The 27,069-nt window shown below is 34.7% G+C and overlaps 1 protein-coding gene across 2 annotated transcripts in view; it reads left to right on the top strand.

Annotated features, from left to right (window-relative positions):
- The window catches only part of GALNT2 (polypeptide N-acetylgalactosaminyltransferase 2), a 246,703-nt gene that overhangs the window by 151,319 nt on the left and 68,315 nt on the right, over positions 1-27,069 (top strand). For both annotated transcript variants that reach the window (XM_031966892.1, XM_031966891.1), the window contains exon 3: positions 9,793-9,946. In XM_031966892.1, the coding sequence (XP_031822752.1) occupies positions 9,793-9,946 (154 nt within the window). The remainder of the gene's footprint in view (positions 1-9,792; positions 9,947-27,069) is intronic.

Here is a 27,069-nt window from a genome sequence, read left to right as displayed (position 1 = left end):
CACCCTCCCAGTAATTAGGATTAAGTGATTTGGTCAGGGTCACACAGCTAGGAAATGTTAAGTGTCTGAGAATAGATTTGAACTCAGGTCCTCCTGAATTCAGGACTGATGCTCTATCCACTGCGCCACTTAGCTACCCTTTATGGGATTTCCAAGTGTTGAAACTCCCTTCATCCATGCAGATCAGCAATTTGTTTGTAACTTATTGTCTTAAAGAGTTCCTCATGACAGGGAGAGGTTGCACAAATTGACCATTGTCATATAGTCAGAATGTGTTAGAGATAATACTTGAATTGAAGTCTTTTAACTCTCAAGGACAACTCTCTAGCCACTAAATTGTATTTCTTCTCCCCCCCAAATGTTTCTTTACACAGAATGATTTTTTGTAATTTTTGAATAGTGTATTTGAGAAACTAGATTTCTAAATGTTTCTTAACAAAGCTTCTGGAGGAAAAATATTGCTGTGACGAAAATGTACATACCATGTTTAGAAAAAATTAGAAAATGGACAACCAGGAGTGAATAACTTTGAGTGTAAGACACAATAGGATTAGCTAAAGAAGTTAGCTTCTTAGTAGTCTTGAGAAGACTCAGTAAAGCCATGATAACTTTCTCCATGTGGAGGAGGGATGAGATTTGTTTCTTTTGGTCCCAAAGGATAAACGTTTTAAAGAGACCAATTTAGGCTTTAATTCAAGAGAATCTTCCTAACAATTAGAACTATTCTGAAGTAGAAAGGGCTGCCTGCAGAGGTGATGGGTTCGCTTTCCATTAAGGACTTCAAGCAAAAACTAAATGACCACTTGAGTACATTACAGTACAGATTCCTTTTTGTACATAAAATTAGACTAAATGACTGCTAAGGTCCTTTTTGACTCACATATTTTGCCATATTGTGATTATTTTTTCATTTATGATTTGAACAAATTGAGAAAAAGGAAATCACAGATTGTTGTCAGAACAAATACAGACTCCGTAAGTTTAAATTAATTTGTAATGAAAACATTTTATGGTTTCAGAACTTTGCTAGGTCTTTTTATTCACTTTTGAAAAATAATTTATTAATAGCAATAAAAATTTTAAAATAAAAAAAGAGAATGAATTAAAAATTTCTTGAGAGATAGATATGGAAGAATTAGAACTTCTAGTAATTGAAAGCCCAAACTAGTCCATTATGGTTTACCCAGTATTTACTGTGCCACATGTCCAGAAACAATGATATTTATTTTAAATTCCTGTGTTGTTTATAAATGTCTTGGAAATTGATATCTCTCTGTCTTAACAGTTGCTCATTTGTATGCTGATCCTCTTCCTTTTAACAACAAATATATCATGTGCTCTTTCATATAAAGAAACTTAGTAGTTCTTTTTTCTTTTAAACCATAAAAATCCATTCAAGTTGAGACTAACAGAAAAGTTAAGTTAAATCTAAGAACCTTTTGTTTTGATTTAAAATACATTCTATTTCTCTTCCTTGGCTGCTTTCCCAGAACAGGTTACTCTCTGTTACACTAGGGTAACTTTAAATTTGTTTAAGTCATCCTTCCCTGAGAGGATTTAAATGAGAAATTGCAAGACAGCCATTGCTTTTGATATAGATTCTAGCAGTCTCCTGCTGCTCCTCTTCCATCAAGGTTCCTGATTCACTGGCCTAATGTAGCCTAGCCTCAAAGGAAGACACTTACCTTTCCTTTTTGCATTTAGAAGTGATAGATTGATGCAATTTATCCTCGAGAGCATATGTCAACGGTGTCCTGATCTGATGTATGATCACTAGCAGGAGAGTTATCTAATTAAAGGGCCACCCTGACATTTTTATGGTAAGCATTCTTTAGCAGTTCAGTTTAATATAGATGGTACCATCTTTTTTTTTCCTTCTTTTTTTTTTTTTTAAATGTGTGTTCACTGGAAGTTGTTTCATATTTTTTAAAGGATTTAGACTACTCGAGACACTGTTTTATGTTCATATGTATACTTTTGACATGTATAAAATATAGCTACACATATATACTTTTATATTTATATATATTTCCTGTTATATATATTTGGAAACTTTGCATATATGACTTCTTTTAGATTTGAGATTTGTTTTAATTAGTAGAAATACTATATAGCCATAATACATAGCTTGGCTCTGTTTATAGAACCTTCTATAGCCTTGGGCCCTTCATTATTAACTGCCTTCTCTCAGATTCTTCATCTTCCCTATAACCAAGATAATTTGAATTTAATGTTCGCCTTGATTTAGGAGATGAAACAGAGATGGCATACTAATTAAGGGTGTGGGTGGAGGGTAGAATTTGGGAAATGATTAGTGACAATCAGGTTTATAAGTACCAAGTGAAGAGCATCATAGTTTGAAGGGAGAAACAGCCTACATAAGTCTAAATTCAGTAGTTAGATTATTAGAAGTAGTAACCTGGTCTAATGGAAAAAAAATATTGATGAAGTTAGGTTTAAATCTTGATTCTTCAATTTGCTAGTTCAGTAAGAATAGTCAAATCATTTGACCTCTCTAGGCCTTAGTTTCTTAAGTTGTTACATTAAAGAAATGTGCCAAAATAATTTCGGAAGCCCTTTCCAGCTATCTTTAATAAGTGTTAAAAGATGACGGGAAAATATTTTAGAAGCATAATGAACCGTAATACATACTAGTTGTATGATCTTGGGCAAGTTATGACCTCCCCTGAGCTTCATTTCCTCCTATATAAAATGAGGGAAATGGACTAGAAGACTTATCAGGTCAAATCTATGGCCAAGAGTAAACCATGTACGACAATTTTTAAAGAGCTTGTACTTTGTCGTCTAGATGCTTGACCCACAATCCGTGTTTAATAAATGCTTCTTGAATCAACTTAGTAAATACCTGTATAAGTGCTAAATATATATAAAACACTGTTCTAAGTACTAGAAAAAAGACAAAGATAAAATAAGGCATTTTGTGTTATCAGAGTTTTGTTATATTCAGTTGTATTAAAGGAGAAGAGAAAGTAGCATGTTGCATCCCTAGGGAAGATTGTCACTATGGAGCAATCATTACTATTCTAGAACCTTATAGACCATATTTTAAAGAAGTTGTGTTGAAAGCAATTGTCCCATAGCTAGAAGTGCTGGCATTTTGACATCATTAAATATTTTCCTTTAAGGATTTGGGTTTATATGCTGATGCCCATTGGGGGCACCACAAATTCTGACATGTGAGTCAATACCCCAGAAAATGTTTAATGAGCATATGTGGGGTGCCAGCACTGGATTAAATATTGAGAGAAGTGCAAAGAGGTACAGGTATCCTTCCTTCAAGGAACTTACAATCTAAATGGAGAGGTGGAAAACCTATAAAACAACATTAAAAGAGGGCTCCCAGTGCAATGGATCATGAGTGCTTGTGCTGAGGTATGAGATTTCAGAACAGAGAAAGAGATCTCTGTGGACTCATATCCTGTCCTAGGAGGGATTTCCAGTACAGTGGACCAAGTTGGAGCCTAAAGGATAAGAGAGACAATTATTTTACTAAAGATTTGCTCAGAACCCTCAGGTAAAAGCAGTGAATACACTGGTTTCTTGGAGTTCCCCCATTTAAAGCAGAGAGCAGGCCTTCCTTAGCTCTTGCCCAAAGACCCCATAGTCAGGTTTCAGGTAAATCCAACTGGGGGGCAAAGTTGAAACAAATTTCCCATTATCCTGGCTCATAACAGTCCTGGTTGGTGATGTATATGTTGGTTAGGGGTAGGGGAGAAAGAAGACAGTTATTGGCCCACAACATATATCATAGATAGAATTGGAAAAGACTTTGAGGGAATCTAGAGCAAGCATCCATTTTGCAGATGAGGAAACTGAGACCCCAAGAGTTAAACTGACATGCCCAAAATTGCACTCTTGACAGATCTACAATTTAAATCTTTTCACTCTAATTAAAGTGTTCTTTCCAGTAAAGTATTTTGGCTTTTCTAAGGAAATCTTTGTAGAAGCTATGGTATGGAGGCTGTCAGGATGGGCAGGAAGAAGTGTAGAAGAAGGTAAAATAATGGAACTTTGCTTAATTTGAGCCAGTAGTATAGTTCAGGGCTTCTTAAACTTTTTCTACTCATGACTCCTTTTCCCCTCGGGAAGTTTTCACATGACCTCAGATATATAGGTATACACATAAAAATATTTACTGATGATAAATCATGATTTCACAATCCCCATATTCAGTTATGTGAACCCATTTGGGGTCAAGACCCATAATTTAAGAAGCTTTGGTGTCATCCACTTTTATAATTAGATCTATAGTACAGTCCAGTTTGTTTTATACAACCTGATTCCTGAAGCATTCCCACATCCCTGGCTGTGGGTTTTAATCCCAGTTTTGAGTGACTGTTTAAATAGAGAATAGAACTTTAACAGTTAAGACTTTGATTTTCACAGAATATCATGGAAGATATATAATCCCTAGAGGTCAATGCAAACAATCTCTGGCCTCTAGGAAAAATGATATCTAAGGCATGGAGAAGCTATCTCATTTTTATCAATGGTTTCAAGCAAGGCAATCATATATTAACCAGAGCTGCAACATTTTCTCACTTTCTTTTTTTTTTTTTTTGTCTGTCTATCTCTATGTCTGTCTGTATATCTGTCTGCCTTTATGTCTATTTGTTTATTTGTTATTAGCCATATTTCAAACTTCTTATTCATTTTTAGCCCATTTTCCATTGTTCTGCCTTCAGTGAAAATAGAGCTTATTTCTACCTTTTGAATGTTTTGTGTTTTTTGAAATAGTAAGTCACCTATCATTCTTTTCTAAACTAAGCAATCCCAATATCCTATTTTCCTTCATATATTTTATTTCCTAAAATACTCAATTCCCTGTGTTCTCTTTAAAGAATTGTGAGATTTTGAAAGATGACAGAAGTGCAAATTGATTTATGAGCATCATTTGAAAAAATGTCAATAAATGCAGCTGTTTTGTCTATTGTTTTGATTTTACCTCTTCTCTCTTTACATTATTCTTGTCAGATTGTGAATCCTTCGCCAAGTCTTCCACTCAGGATCTCAATTGGGGTTTAAGTTTCCTCTAAGCATTTTTGGGGAAAGGCTCTACCTCCTCCTTGATTTGTGAGGTGGCACTGGAGTCTTTGTATTTTCAAGATTTAATATGTCTATAATCTAAATAAATTATTAAGTTTCAGAATAAGAAACATCATTAATAATCTTTGGAGATTAGAGTACTTTGGACTTCAGAGAAATAAATGGGGGAAAGTCATGGAGTCAGAGGTGATATTAAGGATGCTTTTTTGACAAAGGGATGATAGAGTCATATGGCATACCTGTGTGTCATAAAAACTTTGGATGTCACACACTTAAAGTTAAGTTAAGCACTTATTAAACATCTAATAAAGAAGAAATCTTACTTTTTAAGGCAATCGGTCTGCAAAAATCCCAAAGGCCATGGGCCCTGGACAAAATCCTTGTATCAGAAAACAGCTAAGTCTTTTATCCTTCAGATAATAACCTGTCTGATGAAGTTATTCCATGGAGCCTGTCTTCTCATGGCTTTGAGGCTCAATTCACAGGGTAAGTTTGGAACTATTCTGATGGATTGCCACCATGTTGCTGGCAATACAAGGGATTGGAGAACCCTACACTTTAATTGAATCCCTCATTCCTTTTAATCCCAGCCCCTTAGGTATCCTTTTTCTTCTTCCCAATCCCATACACTTATACAGATACAGTGCCCTTTTCTTGCCTCTCTATATTCAGAAGAAAAACCAGGACACTGTTATATGAGACACTGAGTTACAAGTTCTGGCCTGTGTTCTATGCTTTGAGTGAAATAGTTATAGGCTCTACCAGTGCAAGTCAGCATGTAGTAGAAAAAGGAACATTAATCTAGAAGTCAAAAACTCCATATTCAAATTTTATCTCTGCCATTTACAAACCAGCTAACCTTGAGCAAACCACTTTACTTACTTGGACCTCAGTTTCTTCATCTGTAATATGAGCAAGTTAGACTAGGAGAGCTCTATGATTATTTTCTAATTCTAAAATCCTATGGCTCTTCCGAGTCCTGTTGCTATTCATGTGCCTATCATACAAGTTAAATTATAATGTTAATGCAATGATAATTAGGTAATGTTGAAGCCAAGTCCCTAAAATTAATTTTAAGCTGAAAGTTAAGTCAAGCATAGCTGTAATCCAGATTTACTGAAATCTGCTCAGTTGAACTCTCTAGTAGAAGCTATCTATATAGATTTTTGGCTGAAGCACTAGGCAAATGCCCCATTTTATATTATATGTGGCACGATAATGCAAGTACGATGAAGAGTTGAAGGTTGTACATTGTCTGGTATAGCTGGGTAGTTTTTCTAAATGTCCCTTTCCTATGGTATTTAGATGGAAGTGATGGGATTTTAAATGGGTAATTTGCATCCAACAGCCTACTGATACTCCTCTAACGTAAATTACATTGAGAGAGAAAAAATGTCAACACCTTTGTTTCTGAATGAGCTAGATATTTGCCTGAAAAATGAAGTCTTTATGTATCCAGAGAATTCATTGGTTTTTAGAGCCTATTTCCCATCCGAGAGGAGAGCCCTTGGTGACCTCAGCTTCATTTCCACAGCAACCAATTGTAACATGACAGGGGTTCACAACCTCAGAAAGCAATAACAGCAGAAGTGGGTGAGCTTTAAATAAAAATAATATATTATTTGCTTTATGACCTTAAGTCTTTTTTCCTAATACAACATATCCTTTTCTTTCTTTGTGAATTGTAGGAAAATACCCGAAATCGGAGAAATCAGTGTTGACTCTATGTGCACTTATATTTTTGTATAACTTTGGACAAGTTACTTCTCTGACCTTAGTTTATTTATCTAAAAAAGAAAGGTATTTGATTAGATTAGTGATTCTCAAACTTTTTTTAGTCACTCGACTCCTTTGTACTCTTAAATTTTGGAGTATTGTACGTTTTTTTAAAATGTAGGTTGTCTATCAATATTTACCATATTAGAAATTAAAAGTGATACATTTAAAATATTTACCAATCCATCTTTTAAAAGCTTTTTAATTTCAAAATATATGCACATATAATTTTTCAACATTGACCCTTGCCTAGCCTTGAATTTCAGATTTTCCTCTCCTTCTCCCCACCCTCACCCCCTCCCGTAGATGGTAAGCAATCTAATACATGTTATACATATCAATCCATAAATTACATGTTAAATATGAAAAATACTTCTTTAGTGAAAAATAATTATTTATATTTATATATATATATATATATATATATATATATATATATTTTTTTTTTTTTTTTTTTTTTTTTTGCACTGAGGCAATTTAGGTTAAGTGACTTGCCCAGAGTCACACAGCTAGGAAGTATTAAGTGTGTGAGGTCAGATTTGAACTCAGGTCTTCCTGACTTCAAGGGTGGTACTCTATCCACTGTGCCACCCAGCTGCCCCAACTGTATTTTCCAGAACAAAAAAAAAAAAATTGTGAAAAGAATAGCACTATTTTAGTAAATCTCTAGTGTCTGGCTTAATGGAAGACAGTTTAATTCTCAAATCTGCTCCCACATTTAGTCTGTTAACAATATGTTGCTTTGGTTGGGATAAATGAAGAATGTGTAAAGAATGTATGATTTCATATAGATATGTTATTGGAAAAGGAAATTGTTGGGGAAATTTTTTTCAAGTTTTTATAGGCAAACAAAATCTTAATATTATTATTAAAATGGTCTTACCTCACCAGCTCCTTGAAAAAGTCTTAGGGTCCTTTCTGATGTTCACAGACTACACTTTGAGAACTATTAGGTGATCTGAAGCTACCAATTTCCTAGCTCTGAAATAATGAGTGAGTGTGTGTGTGTATGTATGTATGTATGTATGTATGTGTTCGTGTTCTCACAAGCATATTTCTTTTTCATTGTTGTTGTTGAACCAGTTCAACTGATGTCCAACTCTCTGTGATCTCACTTTGGGAATTTCCTGTCTAAGATACTGGAATGTAGCTCATTTAATAGATGAGGAAACTGAGGCAAACTCAGTTAAGTAGGGTCACACAGCTAAAGTGTGTCTGTGGCTACATTTGAACTCGAATGTTCCTGACTCTAGGCCAAGTGCTTAATCCATTTAGCTACCCACCTGCCTAGCTTTTTCATGTGATCTTTTTTTTGAAATATTTCAAAAGAAAGGAACCAGCATAAAAGATTATTTTCATATATCAGATTTGTCCAGAGCAGGTTGCATTAGTACCTTTTTAATGTTGAACCAAAACCCCCTTTTTAAAAAAGTTACAAACAAATTTTAAAGATTAAATTTAAAATATGTTAAATGGTATTTTTTCTAGCTGATCAACCACCAGTATTTATTGTTTAGTATATGGGAGCTTATGGTGTGTTAATAGGCTGTCACAATTAGGAGAAAATATAGCATCTAATATAAACCTATGTATAACAAAATTTCCCTTAAAATTGAAATTCTGGAATTCTGGTTAATGTCAATAGTAGCCAACTGTTTTTACAATTTGGCTCTAAAGAAATGACCTTAGAACAATCCAAAATTGATAGCCTCATTCTCAATCAATTTGCATTACTAAATAGAAGTAATTGATATTTAATTGCATCTTGTTTGTGAGTCTTACCTCTTCTTTGAAAGTGGCAACATAAGATAGATAATGTTAAATTTTGTTAGCTGGTGTTGATATTAGCCAGAATATTGATTTTAATGCTACACAAATGCATGTATATATAGTATAGAGTCTAGAACATTGGTGTGCATAGTAGTAACTATAACAATATTTTAACAATAGTGGAATACAGAAGATAATAAACTAGAGGGTTAGTACTAAAAATATTATATATGAGGTTGACCCCTCCTAAATTGGGGAAAGCTTAATGGAAGTTTTGATTTTAAGATTTAAGATAATAGAAGAAAGGATATACATTGGAAACCAGTCCTTGAAGTGAGAATACGTACTTTGAATGTAAAAGAAATGTTTCTAGCTGAAATAAGAGTTACAATATGAGCCAGCCCAAAGTTAAGTCCCAATTTAGTTTCTTCAACAAACATTCATTTAATTCATAGTATGAGTATTATGCTGCATGAGATGGTATGGGATATATAAGGATATATAAAGATAAATGAGATAATGATCCTTGTGGTTCACAGTTCAGTCTTCAGGGATTATATATCTCTTCTTCCCTTTCAACTTTCCTTTCTGCCATCAACCTCCATACCTCCCTTCTTCCTACCTCATTCTCTCTCTTTTTAATTGAGTATGTTGAGAAGATAAATAACTTACCTGGGGTAACATAAATAGACCTAAAACCAGGTCTTCAGGTTCAAAAGCTAGCCCTTTATCCACATGCCATTCTGTGCCCCTAAACTGGCCTTTTTGGTGGAGAAGAAATAGTGTGAAAGCATATAGACTTTAGTCTGGAAATATAGTTTTAGTTTAGAAATTGTTGCTATTCAGTTTTTCCCCAGGATACATTATGAATAGATACATGCTTCTATTGGGTTGTCTTCTGTTTTGTTTTATATATATATGTATATGTATATGTATATGTATATGTATATGTATATGTATATGTATATGTATACACACACATATATGTATAATTATAGTGTTTATGAAATTTTAGATCTATATTTTACTCTGAATGAATTCTTTTTTGTGTGTGTTCTACTCTTAATAAGAAATCCTGAATATGATTTCTTAGGCTGAAACATTGCTTTGGTTAGTTCCATCTTGAGAACCTTTTTTCAATCTTTTCTTTTTCCTCACTTCTTGCTCTGTTATCTGTAGGGAAAGTTCGGTGGCAAGACTTCAATCAAGAAGCTTACGTTGGAGTCACTATGGTACGATCTGGTCAAGACCCATATGCCCGTAACAAATTCAACCAAGTGGAGAGTGACAAGTTGAGAATGGACAGAAACATACCTGACACCAGACATGATCAGTAAGTACTGAGCTAAATTTCAGCATGGAATTAGACTTACTTATTTGCAAAGGATGTACCCATTATTTCTTTGTGTGTCTCTTAATAAAAATGTTCTTGGATATCTTTGCAAACACTCACTACCTGGGGAGAATTGTTACTGATCCTGGAAAAGTGACCATTTGCTCCATATTTACTTGGAACTAGAAGGCATTCACAGGCATGAGTAATTGCATGTGGGTAATTGAGTTTTGGTTTTGGTCTTTTTTGTGTGTGTGGAATGCATGGGTGGTTAGAGTGAAACCTAGTTTTCTAAAGAGGTGATGGGAATCCATAGACTGGTAATCTGTAGTTTTGCACAAATTTTTACACACATTCTCAAACACATCAAGACTTTGCCAGCAACCTCGTGATGGAAAGATACTAAATTCTAATTTTTAAAGGTAGAGAGGCATTTTGACATAAGGGCAAAGGTATTGGAATTAGGAAGCATATATGTCCTTAGTCTGCCTCTGACAATTGCTAGTCGTGTGGCTATGGGCAAATCACTTAACATTGCTCAGGCTCAATTACTTGATCTATAGATCTATAAAATGGAGATGATACAATCTAGTAATTAAATCTCAGGTTAATTATAATATTCAAATGGAGTAATGTGTTAAAAGGCTTTGTGAATATATGTTCTATAAATGTTATCATCATCATCATCATCATCATCATCATCAGGTTATTGTCAGATAGAATTAGAAGTGTACTATGTTTGTAATAGTATAAATGATTCTTTCCTCTTGTGTTCTCTTTAATTTTATGAAAACTTAATATATATATATAGCTTATATAAAATTAAAATTTTATGAAAAAGTGCATAAGGTTTGAGGCTTCCAAAAGTTGGGTGCTGAGGTATATTGAAGTATATTGTTGAACAGGTAATGAACTTGAGTCCTTGGTTATTTTTAGTCCTTCACTTCATCCTATTCCATTAAGCTCTGACTGGTGCTTTTTGCCAGAAAAAGACTTTGATTTAAAATTATCTGCAAGGGGTGTTCTCAGTGACTAATTCTGACTTCAAATTGAAGCATGAGGACTGTTGCTTTTTAAAGGGTTGGATAGTTCTTTCTAGTAAATAGAAACTGTTTCAATAACCTTCTCTATGAAAAAGGAAATACAGGGTTCCAAGGTGACTAGAGAACTTGGTATCATGAGGCATTTTAATTTGGGGAATGACTTTACTTCCCCCTGTAGTTTCAATGCTGGCAGCTAAGAAAATCAAGATGGATCAACCTATAGTTATGTCACCAGTTATGCATACCTGGTTTGTCTTCCTTTTAAAAACAGTCTTTATTGAGGGGATGGATAATCATTACCATTTTCTTAGTATCCTCTGCTTTGCAGATATTAAAACACTATTAAATGGAATTATTATTATTTTCATATGCATTTTAATAGCAGGATTGTAGGCATATGGAAAATATCTAAGGTATCATTTAGTTCAACCCCCTCATTTTGTAGATGAGAAAAAAAGGCCCAGTAAGATTGATTAGTTGACTTGCCTCCATTTTTTTCCTAAGAGTGCTGAAATATCCATTATGCACAATTAGTACATATCTATGTGGATCCCAGCACCCAGCAGGCCAGAAGTAAAGTTTGTCCTTTGCAGAACTGCTTAGGGAGTACAGAAGTGGTAGTGAAGGGAAGATTTGAAGGAAGTGAATTAGTGCCCTAAGTGTTCCAGGGATATTTGTTCACTAACATTTACTAGCATAGATTCCAATTGACTCTGAGTGGCTAACTGATGCAGTGGATAGAATGCTGAGCTAGTCAGGAAAACTTGTCTTCCTGAATTAAAATTGGATTTCAGACATTTAGTACAGGCATTTACTGACCCTGGGCAAATCGCTTATCCCCATTTACCTCAGTTTCCTTATCTGTAAAATAAGCTATAAAAGGAAATGGCAAACCACTTCAGTATCTTTGCCAAGAAAATCTCAGAAGAGATCATGAAGCGTTGAGCATACTGAAAAAACTCTAAGGTGTCTTTGTAGCTCGATTTATCTCTGTCATTCCCTAGCTAAACTTCATAGAGTGACATTGTAGAAAGAACCTTTGGAGTCAGTGGACCTGGAGATAAATCCTAATTTAGCCACTTCCCTACCTTTGTGATTGTGGACAAACCTCCTGACCAATCTTCTTTTCCTTATCTATAAAATGAAGGGGCTAAACTAGATATCTTAGATAGTTTCTATATGCCTATAATCTGGCTATCAAAACGCATATAATAATGACAATAGCTAGCATTTATGTGGTGTTTCTTAATGTTTACAAAGATATTTAGAAATATCTTCACAATATTCATGGGAAGTAGGTGCTAATATATTATGCCCATTTTATAGATGAGAAAATTGAGACAGAGTTGCAGTGATTTGCTTAAAGTCACTAAGCTGAGAAGTATCTAAGACTAGATCTGAGATCATAGCTTTCTGATTCCAGATCTAGTTTTCTATACCCTGGGTCACCTATTCTTATGGAATATAATATTAGGGGAGTACAGTATAGCAAATAGAAAGCCAACATTAGAGACAGGAACAAAGAACTGCTTTCCAGTTTTGCCTGTAGTCTGGGTGACCATGGAGATATCACTTAATCTCTTAGTGTTAAAGATAACCCTCTTGACTGGAATTTGCTGATTAGTAACTGTTCTTTAATGGTAGAGAGGAGTAAAAACTATGTGGTTGTTTTAAGTATCCATAGATTTATGGTTTATTTGCTTCAAGCTAAATAGCATGAGTGAATGTGCACATGTATAACCTGTAGGAAGAAATATTAAGTATTTGGTATGACATTTATTCAGACTGTATGAAATATTAATATTCAGAAGTATGAAATATTATTTTTGTGACACACTCGCCTGTTGACTAAACCAGTTTTTATGGTTGCAGGTAAACTACAAGGGTACCCCTAAAATGTGTTGAATTAATAAATGGAACCTTTCCATAAGAATTAATTCACTTCCTAAAAATGCCCAACATGTAGACAGGAGAGTAGCAGTTGAGGCAAGAGTCTCTATCTCTAAAAACACTAACATTTATCAGTGATTGACTGATAATTATCGGTTTCACTCCCATCAGTATACTTTAAAATGTATCTGAGGGTTAATATTTTCCCAAGTTTTTGACCATGTTTTCCTGTAACAACACTGGGAGATGGGTGCTCTTATCATCCCTATTTTTACATTCAGGGAAACTGAGGCAGATGGAAGTTTAAGTGATTTGCACAGGGTGAAACAATTGGTTAATGTCTGAGACCAGATTTGAATTCAATGCTTCCTGACTCCAGACTCAGTGCTCATCCTCAGCACCACCTAGCTGGTTAAATAAGTTATTGACAGAACATCATTGGGGCTCTTTGCTTTTAAGTTTCTAGACTCTTGTTCAAATTCCTGATGCCCCAGGTTGGTTGTTTTTTAATTCCTTTTTATCCTCAATGTTTTTGAAATACTTAGCTCTTTCCTGTCAACAGACTTTGAGTATTACAGTCACTACCACATCAGAGTGAATTTTAAAAGGTTTAAAATTTTTCTTCCAGATATTGTGGCATGCTCATTTGCAAGTGTTGAGGGAGAAACTTGGCTGTCGCCCATGTTTATTTGATTAGGTAGGCTTTCTTTTCACCATAAAGCAAAATGAAGTGATCTTAATTAAACCCAATTAGCAAGCCGCAGACAGTGAATTTGAGACAAATGATGTGAAAGGCAAGTTTCTCTCTTAGTGAAAGGCCAACTTTCCTGTTGAATTTTCTTCTACGAATCCCAGGAGTAAGTGTACTTCAGCTGGTACCATTAAAATCTTTGACTTGCCTTTAGAAAAATCATTTCTGTGCCATACCCTGCCCCTTACTAGTTGGCCCAATCATGACTTTGTAGGTTTAATGATTGTCCAGAGAGATTCTAATCTCCACTTGTGGTGAGACAAGAAGTGTTAAGAGTTACTCTGAGAAAGATAAGAAAGAGGAAGGGATTAGAGCTGTGATTGTTTTAGAGATGTGATTGTGATGTTGTAGTAAGCAGATAGTCTGTGCTGAATTATTATATTTATTCTTTGATTTTTAAAAAGGAAAAATAAGATGCATGGAGAAAGACTCTAGAAATTTATTTAATCTGAAGATGAGAACATCTAATTGCAGACTTTATGTATAAGAGTGGATCCTGTGCTAACATGTGTTTCCACCAAGGACAGCTTAAAAGGAAATAGATTAAAAATGGAATTAGAAGAGATGTGGGCTAGACATTAGGAAAAACTTTTAACACCAGCTCTCATGAGGCACTAGAAGCTATTTAGAAACAATTTAAAATACCTTTCAGAGTTTAAAGTTTTGTCTGGAAACAGGAAAATGGACTACTGCCTGATTATGGAGATTATAGTTTATCCTAGAAACTGGAGGGAACTACTGAAGTTTTGTTATTGTTTGTTTACTTTTAACAGAGGACTGATATACTTAGACCTACATTGTAGGATCATTAATTTGACGGCTTTATGGTTGAATTAAAAGAATTTAGTTATTTCTAGGACTAGTCCTAGTGATTATTTTTTGTATACCATCAATACTGCTTTTCTGATCCTTCTGCTAACATTCTCATTCTCAATTTCTAATTACACAGACATTTTCTAACTTGTATTACCCATCTGTTGATTTCCTTGTAAATATATGCAATCTCAGGACCCAAAGGAATAGGTCCTGAGTTAGCATTTTGATATTGTCCAAAAATTATATTTCATTTTCGGCAGATATGGAGTAATCCATTTTGGTTCCTTTTTGGTTGTTGTATAATATTATTAGGGCTTGGTTATGATTGTTGAATGTTCTACAGGATAATTGAGGAAAACATCCAAGGCTCGCTGATGCTTTGAAGAGATGAGAGAGACTAGAATTCAATTTTGTATATGTGTTCTACTTCTAAAAGTATTTTGGAAGGGAGTGCCTTGATTTATTTGGCTAATGTTACAGCAAAAGTTTTCAAAGTGCTTTCATTTCAAGTAGGCAGGATAGATATTAGTATCTCTATGTTATAGATTTTGAGACTGAAATTAGGAGAGTTTAGATAATTTTCTCAATGTCACATAACAAAATAAATGGGGGTCCAAATAGCAAGTAGAAGTAAATGCTTATTTTTAGGGCAGTGTTTAGGATCTATTCTATTACACTCCTTTGAAAGCTAGTATTCCTTCCTTACCTGGTGAAACTGATGGGTGTTATTTGTGCTTTTGTATTTATTATTCTTAATGATCACCATTCTTTTGATCTTTTTGGTTCTGTTATTAGCCCTTAGTTCCATTTCTTTAGTTCTAAGATTTGACCAGCCCTGGCACAATATTATGTACATTATATAAGTAGTATACCATGAGTATTTTTTTATTAAAGCTTTTTATTTATAAAACATATACATGGGTAATTTTTCAACATTGACCCTTGCAAAGCCTTCTGTTCCTAATTATCCCCTCCTTCCCCTCATCCCTCTCCTAGATGACAGGTAGTCCAATACATGTTAAATTTATCATGAGTATTTTGGTCACATATAAGACACTCAATGACAAAATGCTGGTTGATCTCATTTACTATTTGAAGGTTCTAGAATGTTTCCTAATGACTCGTTTTAGGTTCAGAGATTTTGAGCTAGAAGGGATCTTGTCTGGAAGGGAGCCACTGGCTCCATCTCTCTCTTATTACAGGTGATCAAACTGAGGTCTAGAGGATTAAGTGATTTGCCCAAGGTCAACCAAGTAAGAATTGGCACAACCAAGATTTAAACCACTGTTCTTTGACTGAAAGCCCAGGATTCTTTCCAATTTCATTAAATCCTATAGAACAACTGAGAAGAGAATGTGTTTCTTCTTAAAAAGTAAAAACAGAGATAGAGCTTGCAGTTACTTTTTTATTCTTCATCTCTTCTAATTTTATTAAATTATACTTAGTTACATACAAGAGGCCCTTTGTTTGTAGCTATTTGGACCATGGATCCTGAAATAATTAGAACATGATATTTATTGCTGCTAAGTTTATGTGTTTCATTTGCATGTAGGCCAGTTTGTTTTGTTTCATGGCCATAAATTGTACCTGTAATCCTGTTTGATGTGATGAGAGACTGAGAGAGATAGTGGATAGGTCAGCTAATCCCACCTCATTGTGGAAAAAAATCAGTTCAAAAACATTTGCATTATTTGTAGTTATGTGGTCAGTACAATTATGAAAATATTGACTAATGACCCCTCATCTTTTTTGCTGCATACTATAGAACCTCTTTATAGTTGGTTTAGAAACAGAACCACCACTCACCTGACTAGTTGGGTGTATTATTTTTATATTCCAAGTATATCTTACATTTTGTGGACCATAAATTCATGGAACCTTAGCTACAAGGGACATCACTGATCATGCAATTTGACAGATGTTTGTTGAATGCCTGTGTGCATGTCATTGCTAGAAAGAAGTGTAGAAAAACTAATACAAGGTAGGGAGTCATAAGTGCTCAAAGAGGGATTCAGACAAATTACCATAATTGTTAAAATTTGGGGCTGACTAGAGAATATGGTAAGTTTTCATAAGAGTGGTGGTGTTTCAAAATTCTAGTTAAGTGGAAATTGAGGAATGAGAATTTCGGGGAAAGAATACTATGAGAAAAGGTAAGAAAGACATCGGAACAGTGAAGTCCATGGGACTTGGTGAATGGGTCAAGTTGACGTGAGTATAATTGAATCAAAGTGTCTTAAAGCTTTGGGAACACATCATACCTAGAGAAACTCCCTTAAGAATTTTAAGAAGTGCGGGGGTAAGATGAACAAAAAGCTGTTTATTATTAGCTCTTTGCAAAGGAACAGGACCTCTATGGCTTAAGTAGCTGAGCATTTTCTTCTATGTCTCTCCATTTTCCAGAATCTTCACTGAGTGTTTTTGTTGGAAACAGTTTTGACAAGAAGGTGACATGTAGAGGAAATATGGGCAACTTGGAGGATGGATGGAATGTCCTTTTGTTTACTAAGAGCTTAAGATTATTTATTTGGAGGTTTTAATTACATAAATGAAATAAAAGAAACTTGGGCAGAAGCAAACTTAGTTTATTACCTAATTTTCTTTATTCAATAAAAGTTTTTAAATTCATATTATTAAATCCTTTAGAAAATAACTGGGAAAGGAATGTTTCTTCTCAAAAAATGAGAAGTGGTAGAGGTTGTAGGTTCCCCCACATACACACACACACCTCGTTTTTCATCCTTTTAAAATGAATTGCTCTGTTAGATACATTTTTAAATGTCTGAAGTTGAAATATTATTCTCAAGACAATAATGTTGCCTTAAATTTATCCCCTATTAAAGAGATAAATCTTAGAACAAGCAATCTCTGTCTGTGGCAATTAGTGTGCTTCTACTGTAGGGATGACTTTTAAATCAAGAATAAAAATTTTGTCTTTGTACAGTTTTATAATTTTGTTTTGTTTTGTCTTTAAAAGCAGAATATATTTTGACCAATTTTTGAATGTCTTTTTTAACATTATCAAAATAAATCCAATTTTCCACTCATCTGTGTCAAAGTGATTTTCTTAAAATGCAAGCACACTCATTAATCTTCAGTAGCACCCTATATGCCCTCCAGAATCATAAAAGTCCTCTGATTAGCATGTTTAGCATTAGTCCACTTTGCAGTCTGTCTACTCCATACCTTTCTGATCTTCTTATACTTTTCCCCTCTCTGCATTCTCAAGTCTGACCTCAAAGGTCTCTTTGCTGATCTTTGTCCATGAAACCCTTTTTTCCTGATCCTGTATCTTTGCATTATATGTCACTGTTTACAAGATGGGTGGATGGGTAGTGCAGTGGATAGGATGCTGGGAATGGAAAAGACTCATCTTCCTGAGTTCAAATCTGCCTGTTTACCTCAATTTTCTCATCTGTAAAAATGAGTTGGAGAAGGAAATGGCAATCCACTCCCAAATAAGGTAACAGAGATCAAATGGACATGACCAAACAACAACAAAATTTATGTCATATTTTCCCCTTTAGAATGTGAGTTTCTTGGAGGCAGGGATTGTTTTTGCCTTTCCTTTTTTCTCTAGTGCTTAGCCCAGTGCCTAATATAGATCAAGTACTTAATAACTGACCAAGTATGAGAATTTAATGATCAAAGTCATGGGGGAGTTGAGTGGGGAGAATAGGGAAAGGAAAGGCACAAAGGGAGAGAGAGACAAAAACAAAGAGTTATTGGGTTTGGTTTTTTTTTTTTTTTTAAGGCTTTAGGAATTTTTTTTAAAGACGTTAAGAATCGGTTTGGTGTTGTTTAGTTTAGATCAAATGTCAGCATTGATGTAAGTTGTTTTAAAAAGAATGACTGATCAGGATTAAGGGACTTGTAGGGGTTGAAACAATCCAAACTTCTCATTGTAACCATGAAGAATAAATATCATTGAAGCCAAGAAAAAGTTTTCAATATAATCTCAGCCAGCCTTAAGTAATGGTTTGGATATAGGAAAACACTATAGGATTTTAATTTTACTTCTAGGAGAGTGAAAAGCCTAGGGAAAAAAATCAGAAAGCTTAACAGAGTTTTACTTCCCCCTCCTGCTTTGTGAAAATTTAAATGTAGAATTAGAGTACCCATTGGTTTCAGTTTATTGTTCACCTTTCTTTGAGGAAATCTATAATCCTTTATAAACAATTTGTTGACTTTATATCTGTTGATTGAGATAGAAAGGAGAAAATGGAGCAATAAAGGAAAAAGCAAGTTGAAATGATTTGCCTTAGTTAATTTAAATGCCACATGGTGGTTTACTTAACCAAAAAAAAAATCTTTCAGAATCTTAGTCTTATGTTGAGTTTATTGTATTTTTCTGACAAATGAGCTTTTTCCCCTCAATTCTTATCCCTGCCAAATCATGCATACCATAAGTGTTGAAAACAAGGTGTGATGGAAGTGAACGTGATTGTAGGATCCCAGGTAATGAGAAAGCTAGAGATTCTGCTGCTCCACTCCTTGTCATAAGTAAATGATGTGAAGTTGAGGGACTCTTCATTTCTCTTTCTCCCCCAGCACTGGTACAGTAATACATTATACATGCTGATGTTTTTATTGTTAATAGCAGTCTTTTCAGTTTGTCTGACTCTATGTGATCTTACATAGGAGGCATTTAAATCTAAATGAATGATGAAATAACATAAGAGTGGATATCTGTCATTTTCTAATATTTAATCTTTAGTGATGTTGAGCAGGGGTGAGATATCTTGGATAGCATTTATGGTCTACAGGCTTCTATATAACCCAAGGGGACTTTGAGTCTACCTATCATTGTTAGCTTAAGATTTTTGCTCCCATCACTTTAATAAATCTTGTAGGACATGACTAATCCTCAGAAAAGTTTTCTTGAAAATCCCTCCTTCAAAGGACAAAACCCCAGATGCCAAACCCAATGACATGCTGCCATGAAAATGTGTTTCTTCTTACTAAATGGAGATAGCTTATAGATAAGGGTCTATAAGTAAGTCTACTTATAGGTTTTTTTAAATATAATCAACAGACTCCTAATCAGTATCATCAGCAAAACTTTTATTTACATTGTGCTTTTGTCTTGACTTTTGTTACATCATGGTGGTTGTTATTTCTGATATGGATTGCAACTTTTCCAAGCTTTCCTTTCTTATGCAACTTTTGTACATATTTCCCCATATTTCCTATGAAACAGGCAAGAGACCTTTTACTTTACTTTTACCATCTTTGGAATACCAATGACTGGGCCGTTATTTTAGGGATGATCAGGCAATGACAGAACCTGGAAAGGGCATTTTTCATTCTAAGCAAAGTTTAATAACTGCATACCTTGTCTATTATTGTCCACCAAAGACCATGGGCATTCATTATAATCCATTCAGCTTAACATCCATAAAATACAACTCGGTGTTCTATGGAAAATGTAATTTGGAAGCATTTTAAATGTGCATAAGATGTTTGTTTTCATTTATGACATATTCCCTTTTTTGCATGTGTATAGCATATACAAACATACATATATTTATATAAATCCTAAAATAATACCTCTCATTGTACCTTCTTGTATATTTCATTATTGGTGCTTGTTACTAGTCCTGACTCCATATTCAGCATCTCACAAATTTTAAAAATAAGTTTGGTTCTACTTTAAAATACTCTTTGCTCTTTGATCTACTGTATATACTGAAAGTATATTTTTTAAAGCTGATTCAGATAGTCCAGGGAATAAGAAAAGACTCCCTTCTGCCTTACTATCTACAGTCAAAACAGTATTTGTCAAACTGATCAGGACTCTTCTTTGCAGCTTCTACTGTCAACTTCCATTAAAAATATAAGTAATATCAGTGCATCAGCAGAATAGCCCACAGGTTGAATGTTTATCATAGCCTGGTATTGTTAATGTCTACCATCTCTAATCTATAGCCCTTCTCACCAAAGGGTCCAGAGAATGTCTACTACCATTAGGTAACTGACCATTGCAATAGCCCCATGAAGGTCATAGGAAAGCTGAATCATAGGAGTTGAATAATTTGCCTAGAATCAGAGAAGGATTTGATCTCATGAACTTTTTTTTTCTTTGCTTGACTCATTTTTTCCTCTGGAAGTTTTTTGCCTTTTTAGGGTCAGTTGTTGGGCTGGAGTAGTTGGCATATAGTTTATAGTTGTACCTGAAAAGCAAAGATAGGTGACTATTGTTATATTTGTTGCCAGCAGAACTTGTGAGAAATGAAAGCTGCATTCCCAGGCAGGCACACAATCTCTGCACACTGAGAAATTGGAAAGAGATAAGGTTTTTACTGTCAGATACTTGTTTTAGGCTCACCACACATACACACATATACACCCCATTGTGCAAGAATGATCTCTATTCTTGATTCAGAGCATTGCTTATTAAATTCTGGAAGATGGACTTTCCTCCTTCTGCTGTGAATGGCGGTGGTAAATTTGTGGAGATGAATTTGATATAGGAGATTCAGAGTGGACTGGGTATTTTAAAAGTATTTGCTTACTGTGATGGATTCCCCTGTTGACATATTCTGTGAGTGGATTTCTTTTACTACTTATAAGAATGTTAAAGGCAATAAAAAAAGTCCTTCTCTCTCTCTTTCTCTCTCCCTCTCTCTCTCTCTCTCTCTCTCTCTCTCTCTCTCTATATATATATATATATATATATATATATATATATATATATATATATATATATATTCTATCTCTATATCTCTCTCTGAGTGTGAGAGAGAGAGAGAAAGAGAGATGGCTTTGAGGAAAAAGTTAGTCTTATTCTACTGGGCTTTGCTGGGGACTGGGAACAGCAATCATGATCTGTGACTTGGCAGGCAGAGATTCATTTTCTTGTATATGTATGTTTTAATATAGCTGCAGAGATGGACAGTATTTCTCCATATAGTACCCCACTCCATGATTATTGGGCAGATTAAATCTGGATGAGGGAACAATTAACAAATATGCCATTTTCCTTACTCCAAGAGGAAATCAAAACAGGACAAAAAGGGCCATCAAAACATAGTTACTCCTCAACTTCACGGGTTTAATATTCTGAGAAAATGGCACAAAAATAAAAAAATGTATATATTGAGACATTGAACCTATGGGAAATGGGAGGTTGACTCTCATGACCATCTAAAATGGTGATTTTCACTAGAAAGTGCTGAAAATATACTTTTTCTGAATATAATTCTTTATGACAAAATATTAATTCTGATAAGTACTTTTCCTATTTTAGTAATCCTGTAAAATGCAGTACATAAAATAAAATTGGTAACATGAAAAACATTTTTTTTTGGCTAGTAATTCCCTAGAATTTTGTGCTAACATCTTAATAAAAAGAAAATATTGATTTCAGGCAATATTCACTTTTCACAATACATGAAATGTACAGTACCATAATACCAAACACAATTCTTAAAACCAAAACTCTTTTTAATCCTTTTAACCTGAATCTTAACCTTCCACTACATCGGTTAGCAGTATGAGGGCATTGTGCTGTATTCTCTACTGCTGTAAACTTGTCTGCCTTGGCCATCCTCTGAAAACAAAGGGAGAGGTTGCTGGAACTTTAATCATTACTGCTGGATGATGCTGAGTGGTGAGCCCTTTTTTTCTGGTGAATGGTGTTGGAGATCATAAAGGATTCATGGACTTGAAATAGTCCATCAGTGACATTATGCTTTTTGAGCTCCTTTAAGAGTCTGGGAGTCTGGGAGCACAGCAGAAGTGAGTTGACATTTAACCTTGAGGCTGCAATCAATGATAGGATTGGCAGCCTCAATATTTCTAGCCAGTGGGTCGATTAGGCTGACGGTGGCTGCAGACATTCCCTCAGAAAGTTTATCTAACACCTTTATTTTCTCCCTAAGATGCATCACTGACTTTGAATGCTTGGGCTTAAAGCCCAAAGGACTGGTACTATGTTTTGGAGGCATAACTGCCACCCAAAACTTGAGTTTTAAAGGCAAACAATGAAAATATGCAGTAATTGCTTGGGGAGCTTTTGACAATAACTGTATGATCAACAAGACCAGTGAAGTGCCCAGCAGGATATTAGTCACTCCTAGATTTGCATACATTGTACCTCTCATTTATTTCTCTACTATGCATAGCTATGAATATGAGCAGTTGCTAACACAAAAGTGAAAGTGAAGTTACCTATAAAATTACATGAATATTTGAAGCCATGAAAGTTAAATTCGGGATTGTTGAGGATTGATTGTATAAGTGACTCAATAGATGCAAATAAATTAATCAATTTAAATCTAAGAAAATATATTGAGGAGCACTGTGCCTTTTTCTTCCTCCATCTCCCAGTCCCAAACCTAAACACATAATAGTCACAGGTACACATAAAGGGGCAACAGCCCTTTGCTTCTCCTCCCTTCCCCCCCCCCCTTTTTTTTTTTTTTTTTGGCTAAGGCAATTGGGGTTAAGTGACTTGTCCAGGATCTTAACACTAGGAAGTGTTAAGCCTCTTAGGTCAGATTTGAACTCGGGTCCTCCTGACTTCAGGGCTGGTGCTCTATCCACTGTATCACCTAGCTACCCCCAGCCTTTTGTTTCTCTGGGAAACAAGAATATAGTAAGGCATTAGAGAAGATTCAAAGGAAGTTAAAGTACATTTCAACTCCTCTAATCATTGCATGTGTTTACCTCTCTTTTATCTTGTTTCAGAGATTATTTTTGACCTTCTTTAGAAGAGCTGAAGTATCAGTTGATGGTATACATTGCCTTATACCAAAGAATCTGTCTGCCTCACCTGCATAATTGATCATTCAATAGCACATTTGGAAATATTAAATGTCCTTTGCTATAGCTTTAAAGAATCAGAGCCTTCTTTCCCTCTCTACCCCCCTTGTCCCCTTTCAACCAACGAAATAAAAATACTGACTTTAAAAATATCACTAATCTTGAAGATATTGTTCTATCAATCTTTGGGATATTCTTCAGTACACTGTAATGAGGAGAACAAGTAAAATCTGAGAAACTCAAGTATATCTTGTAAGAAGGAAATATCCAACAGTTTCTAGCTTCTTGAAGTAGCTCTCAAAGCAATAGGAAGCTTCCTCTGGAAGCTTAAAATATATCTTTAATAGCCACTTCTTTTCAAATTATTTTCTTCATGGAATTATAAAGGCTAGGTGAAATAGATTCAGAAGTTTCATATTCATTATCCATTTCTGAACATTTATTTTTTGACCTGCAGATTCCCCAGTCACCAAGATAGATGTGGACTGAATCAAGTATGGATGGGGTTTTATTTTCTTTTGAGTCAGTTTTATAGAATTTCCTATGACTTCTTTCCTGTGGATCTTTTTTAATCCATTGAAGGTTCTTGACAAGTAGTTGGCAAATTATCCCTAATTACATACAAAGAAATTGAAGTAGTTTGTTGACTAATCTCTCTGTATTCACATAGAAAGTTATAGAGTTTGATATCTTGTATGGCCCTTTGTTGTATTGAAAACTACACTATTGTATCTGTTAGTGAATGCCCTATCTAGCACTGTACAAGACACCCATATGGCTTCCTACTTCTTCCTTTGAAAGATCTTTCACATTCATGACTTTATTTCCATTTGTCATTTCTACTAATCTAGTCCAGGGTTTTATTATGTCATGACCAGATTAAGGCAGTAGTTAGCTGAACTCTCCTTCTAAGTTTTCAATATCACAGAATTTTAGGGATCTCAGCCCAACCTTTGCCTGAAATTTCTATTACCACACAACCCAACAAAGGAACATTCAACTTTTGCATGAATACCTATATTGAGGGAGGATAAATCTAACTGCTAGGAATTTTTTGTTTCTTAAAGGTTAAGCCTCAATCTCTCACTTTGCAATTAATTGTACTTCCCAAGGTAAAAAAAGAAAAATCAAATCCTTCTTACATATGGCAGCCCTTCAGATATTGGAAGACAACTTTCTCAGAAGCCATATTACCCCTTTTACTTAATACTGAGCTCTTGGCCCCTAAATCTTTTTTAGATTGCTGACCTACCAGGCCTCTTCTATTCTGAATTTTTTAAAACCCATTTGAGTTCTGATTTTACATTTTCCCTACTAAATTTTGTCTTCTTAAATTTAACTCGGTACAATAATCTGTCAAGAATCTTGGGAATTATGTCTTTGCTATCCAAAGTGTTAACTGTCCCTCCCAATTTTTTTTTTTTAATCATTTGTTAATCTGATAGTTATGCCATCTCTCTTTTCATCCAAGTCATTGATATAGTGATATGGCTAATCAAACAGTTACAAATCCATCTAATTGTACTATAATTTAGCCTCTATATCTGTCTTTCTGAAAGAGTAACGAGGGAAATTTATCAAAAGCTTTACAAAAATCTAGGTAAACAGTATCTACATTATTTCTCAATCTTCCAATTTAACAGCTCAAAAGATATAATGCAAATAAAATACTTTTCAGACTTTAAAGGAATTATATAGTAGTTGATGATGATGAATACTAATTATGTTAAAAAAAAAAAGGCTATAGTTTTGCATGGCCTGTTCTTAATGAAACTGTGGTGACTTTTTATGATCATTGCTTCCATTTCTATATAGTTACTAACCATTCCTTTAATAACACATTCTAGAATTTTGCCAGAAATTGAAATCAAGTTCATCAGCCCATAATTTTCAGGCATCATTCACTTCCCTTTTTTGAGAACTGGAACATTCACCCTTCAGTATCTCCATCTTAGGGTTGTTTAGAAGGTCAAATAAGATATTTATCAAGTACTTAGTACAGTGCCTAGCATATAGTAGGGACTTCTTCCAATATCTAGATAATTCCATGCTGTTATATTATGTCTGAACTATATTATGATATGCTCATATTGGAATTCACAGTTTCAGAATAACAGAACCATAAATTTTAAAAGTAAAGTCGGTCCAAGAAGAATGGGAATCTGTCAAGAATGAAATCCTAAATACACACTAAGAAGAAATTTCAAAGAGAAGAAAGGATATTTGTCTTAAAAGTCCAGTGTGGGTTCATAGAGACTTTGATGCCTGACATCTTGCATCTCTCCCCTTTTCTCTAATCACCTGGTCATGCCCTATCTCAGACTCCATGAAGACCATTTCCCTTGTTTCTTTCCTTATAACTGACTTCTCTTTGCTTTCTCCTTTCTTCTACCCTCTTCATTCCCCAGCTTCTAATACTTAATGATCGTAGATTCAGAAGTAGAAGAGAACTTATAACTCATCTATTTCAAGTTCATTTTATAGATGAAGGAAATGAGACCTACAGAGGTCAGTGAGGGTCTAACTGCCTCACTGCCTCATCTGTCATTGGTCTGTTAGAAGATCTGCAGGGTTTTTTCCTTCTACTACCAATTAAGGGTTAGAGAAAAACAGAAGGGTTTTACTTGCAGCTATTGTTCCTGCTTCATAGGTCCATAGAAATTTTCTAGAACCTGCTCAGGGGTTGGCTGCTCAGATTCCTGACCAGTAAAAGTGCTTACAGCCTTTGTAAGGCAGCAGACTACTTGTTTTTAGTATTTAGTCTAATTAATACCTAATTTCGTTGTTCTTTGCCTTTGCTAATCTTCCCCCCTCCTTTGTGTAGCAATTCATTCTTTTCTCCCCCTTCTTCCCTGTTTTTACTTACTTCCCACTCACTGTCATTGTTTCAGTACTCCTGAAATGATTATTACTTAAATCCCTTTCAGAAAAAGCCTGGAGGAATGAGTGCTATATAAACAAATAGGCCCATAAGAACAAAATGAAAAAGAGGCAAATTATTCTGTAAAGTAAAAAGCACTGATATTACTTGGTGATTAGAGACCATATCTCCATTTCATTTGTCCACTAATGTCTCATTGTGATGGGGTTAGGATCTTGGGTAATGCCATTCGAGTGGCTTACAGACTGGAAGTTCCTTCTAAGTTCTAAGTCTTTAAATGGTGATGTACTACATGTCTGTATTCAAGGATCAGTCTAGCTAAGTTTGGAGAATCTCGTCAACAAACTGTCTGGAGAGTAATGATCCTTTGTACATTGACAACATTTGGAGACCATGTACTCTGTCATGGAAAGGTGGTGATGTATGTCAGTGGAAAGAGTGGCCAACACCAACAAAATTATATATATCCTTGAGGTATTAAAGAAGAAATCCCAGAAATTTTATTTCTAATTTTTTTCCCCAAACTAAAGCAAAGCAAATTAATTCATCTTATTTAAATTAATTCTGTTTACTAAAGATGTAATAATAATACTATTTTGGAGACTTGATTTTGACTTTCAGGGGAATTGATAAAGTAAACATTCCAAAGGTAGGGCTTTTCCTAGCAAGACACATGCACTTCCCACTACTTGGAGCTCAGTTGTCATACATCTACCTCCTCAATTTTCTTAACTTTCACCTTTGTTCCCTCTCCCTCAAGAATGGTTATATCTAATCTCTCACCATCTTCCAATATTAACACCTTTATGACCTCAAAATTTGAAATTTCCTTCTGGTAATAATTTCTGTACTTATGTCCCCTCTCTCTTTCTCACTTCTTCTAAACTCTCTCTCCTGTTTCAAAGCTATTATCCTGTTGAGGTTTTCTTCACCTGTCACCTAGACTATTGTAATAGCCTCCTAATTTATCTCCCTT

Source organism: Sarcophilus harrisii, chromosome 4 (assembly GCF_902635505.1).
Source record: "Sarcophilus harrisii chromosome 4, mSarHar1.11, whole genome shotgun sequence".
Classification (NCBI taxonomy): Eukaryota; Metazoa; Chordata; class Mammalia; order Dasyuromorphia; family Dasyuridae; genus Sarcophilus; species Sarcophilus harrisii.
Note: the sequence above shows the minus strand (reverse complement) of the source record. Positions and strands in the feature narration are given on the sequence as shown.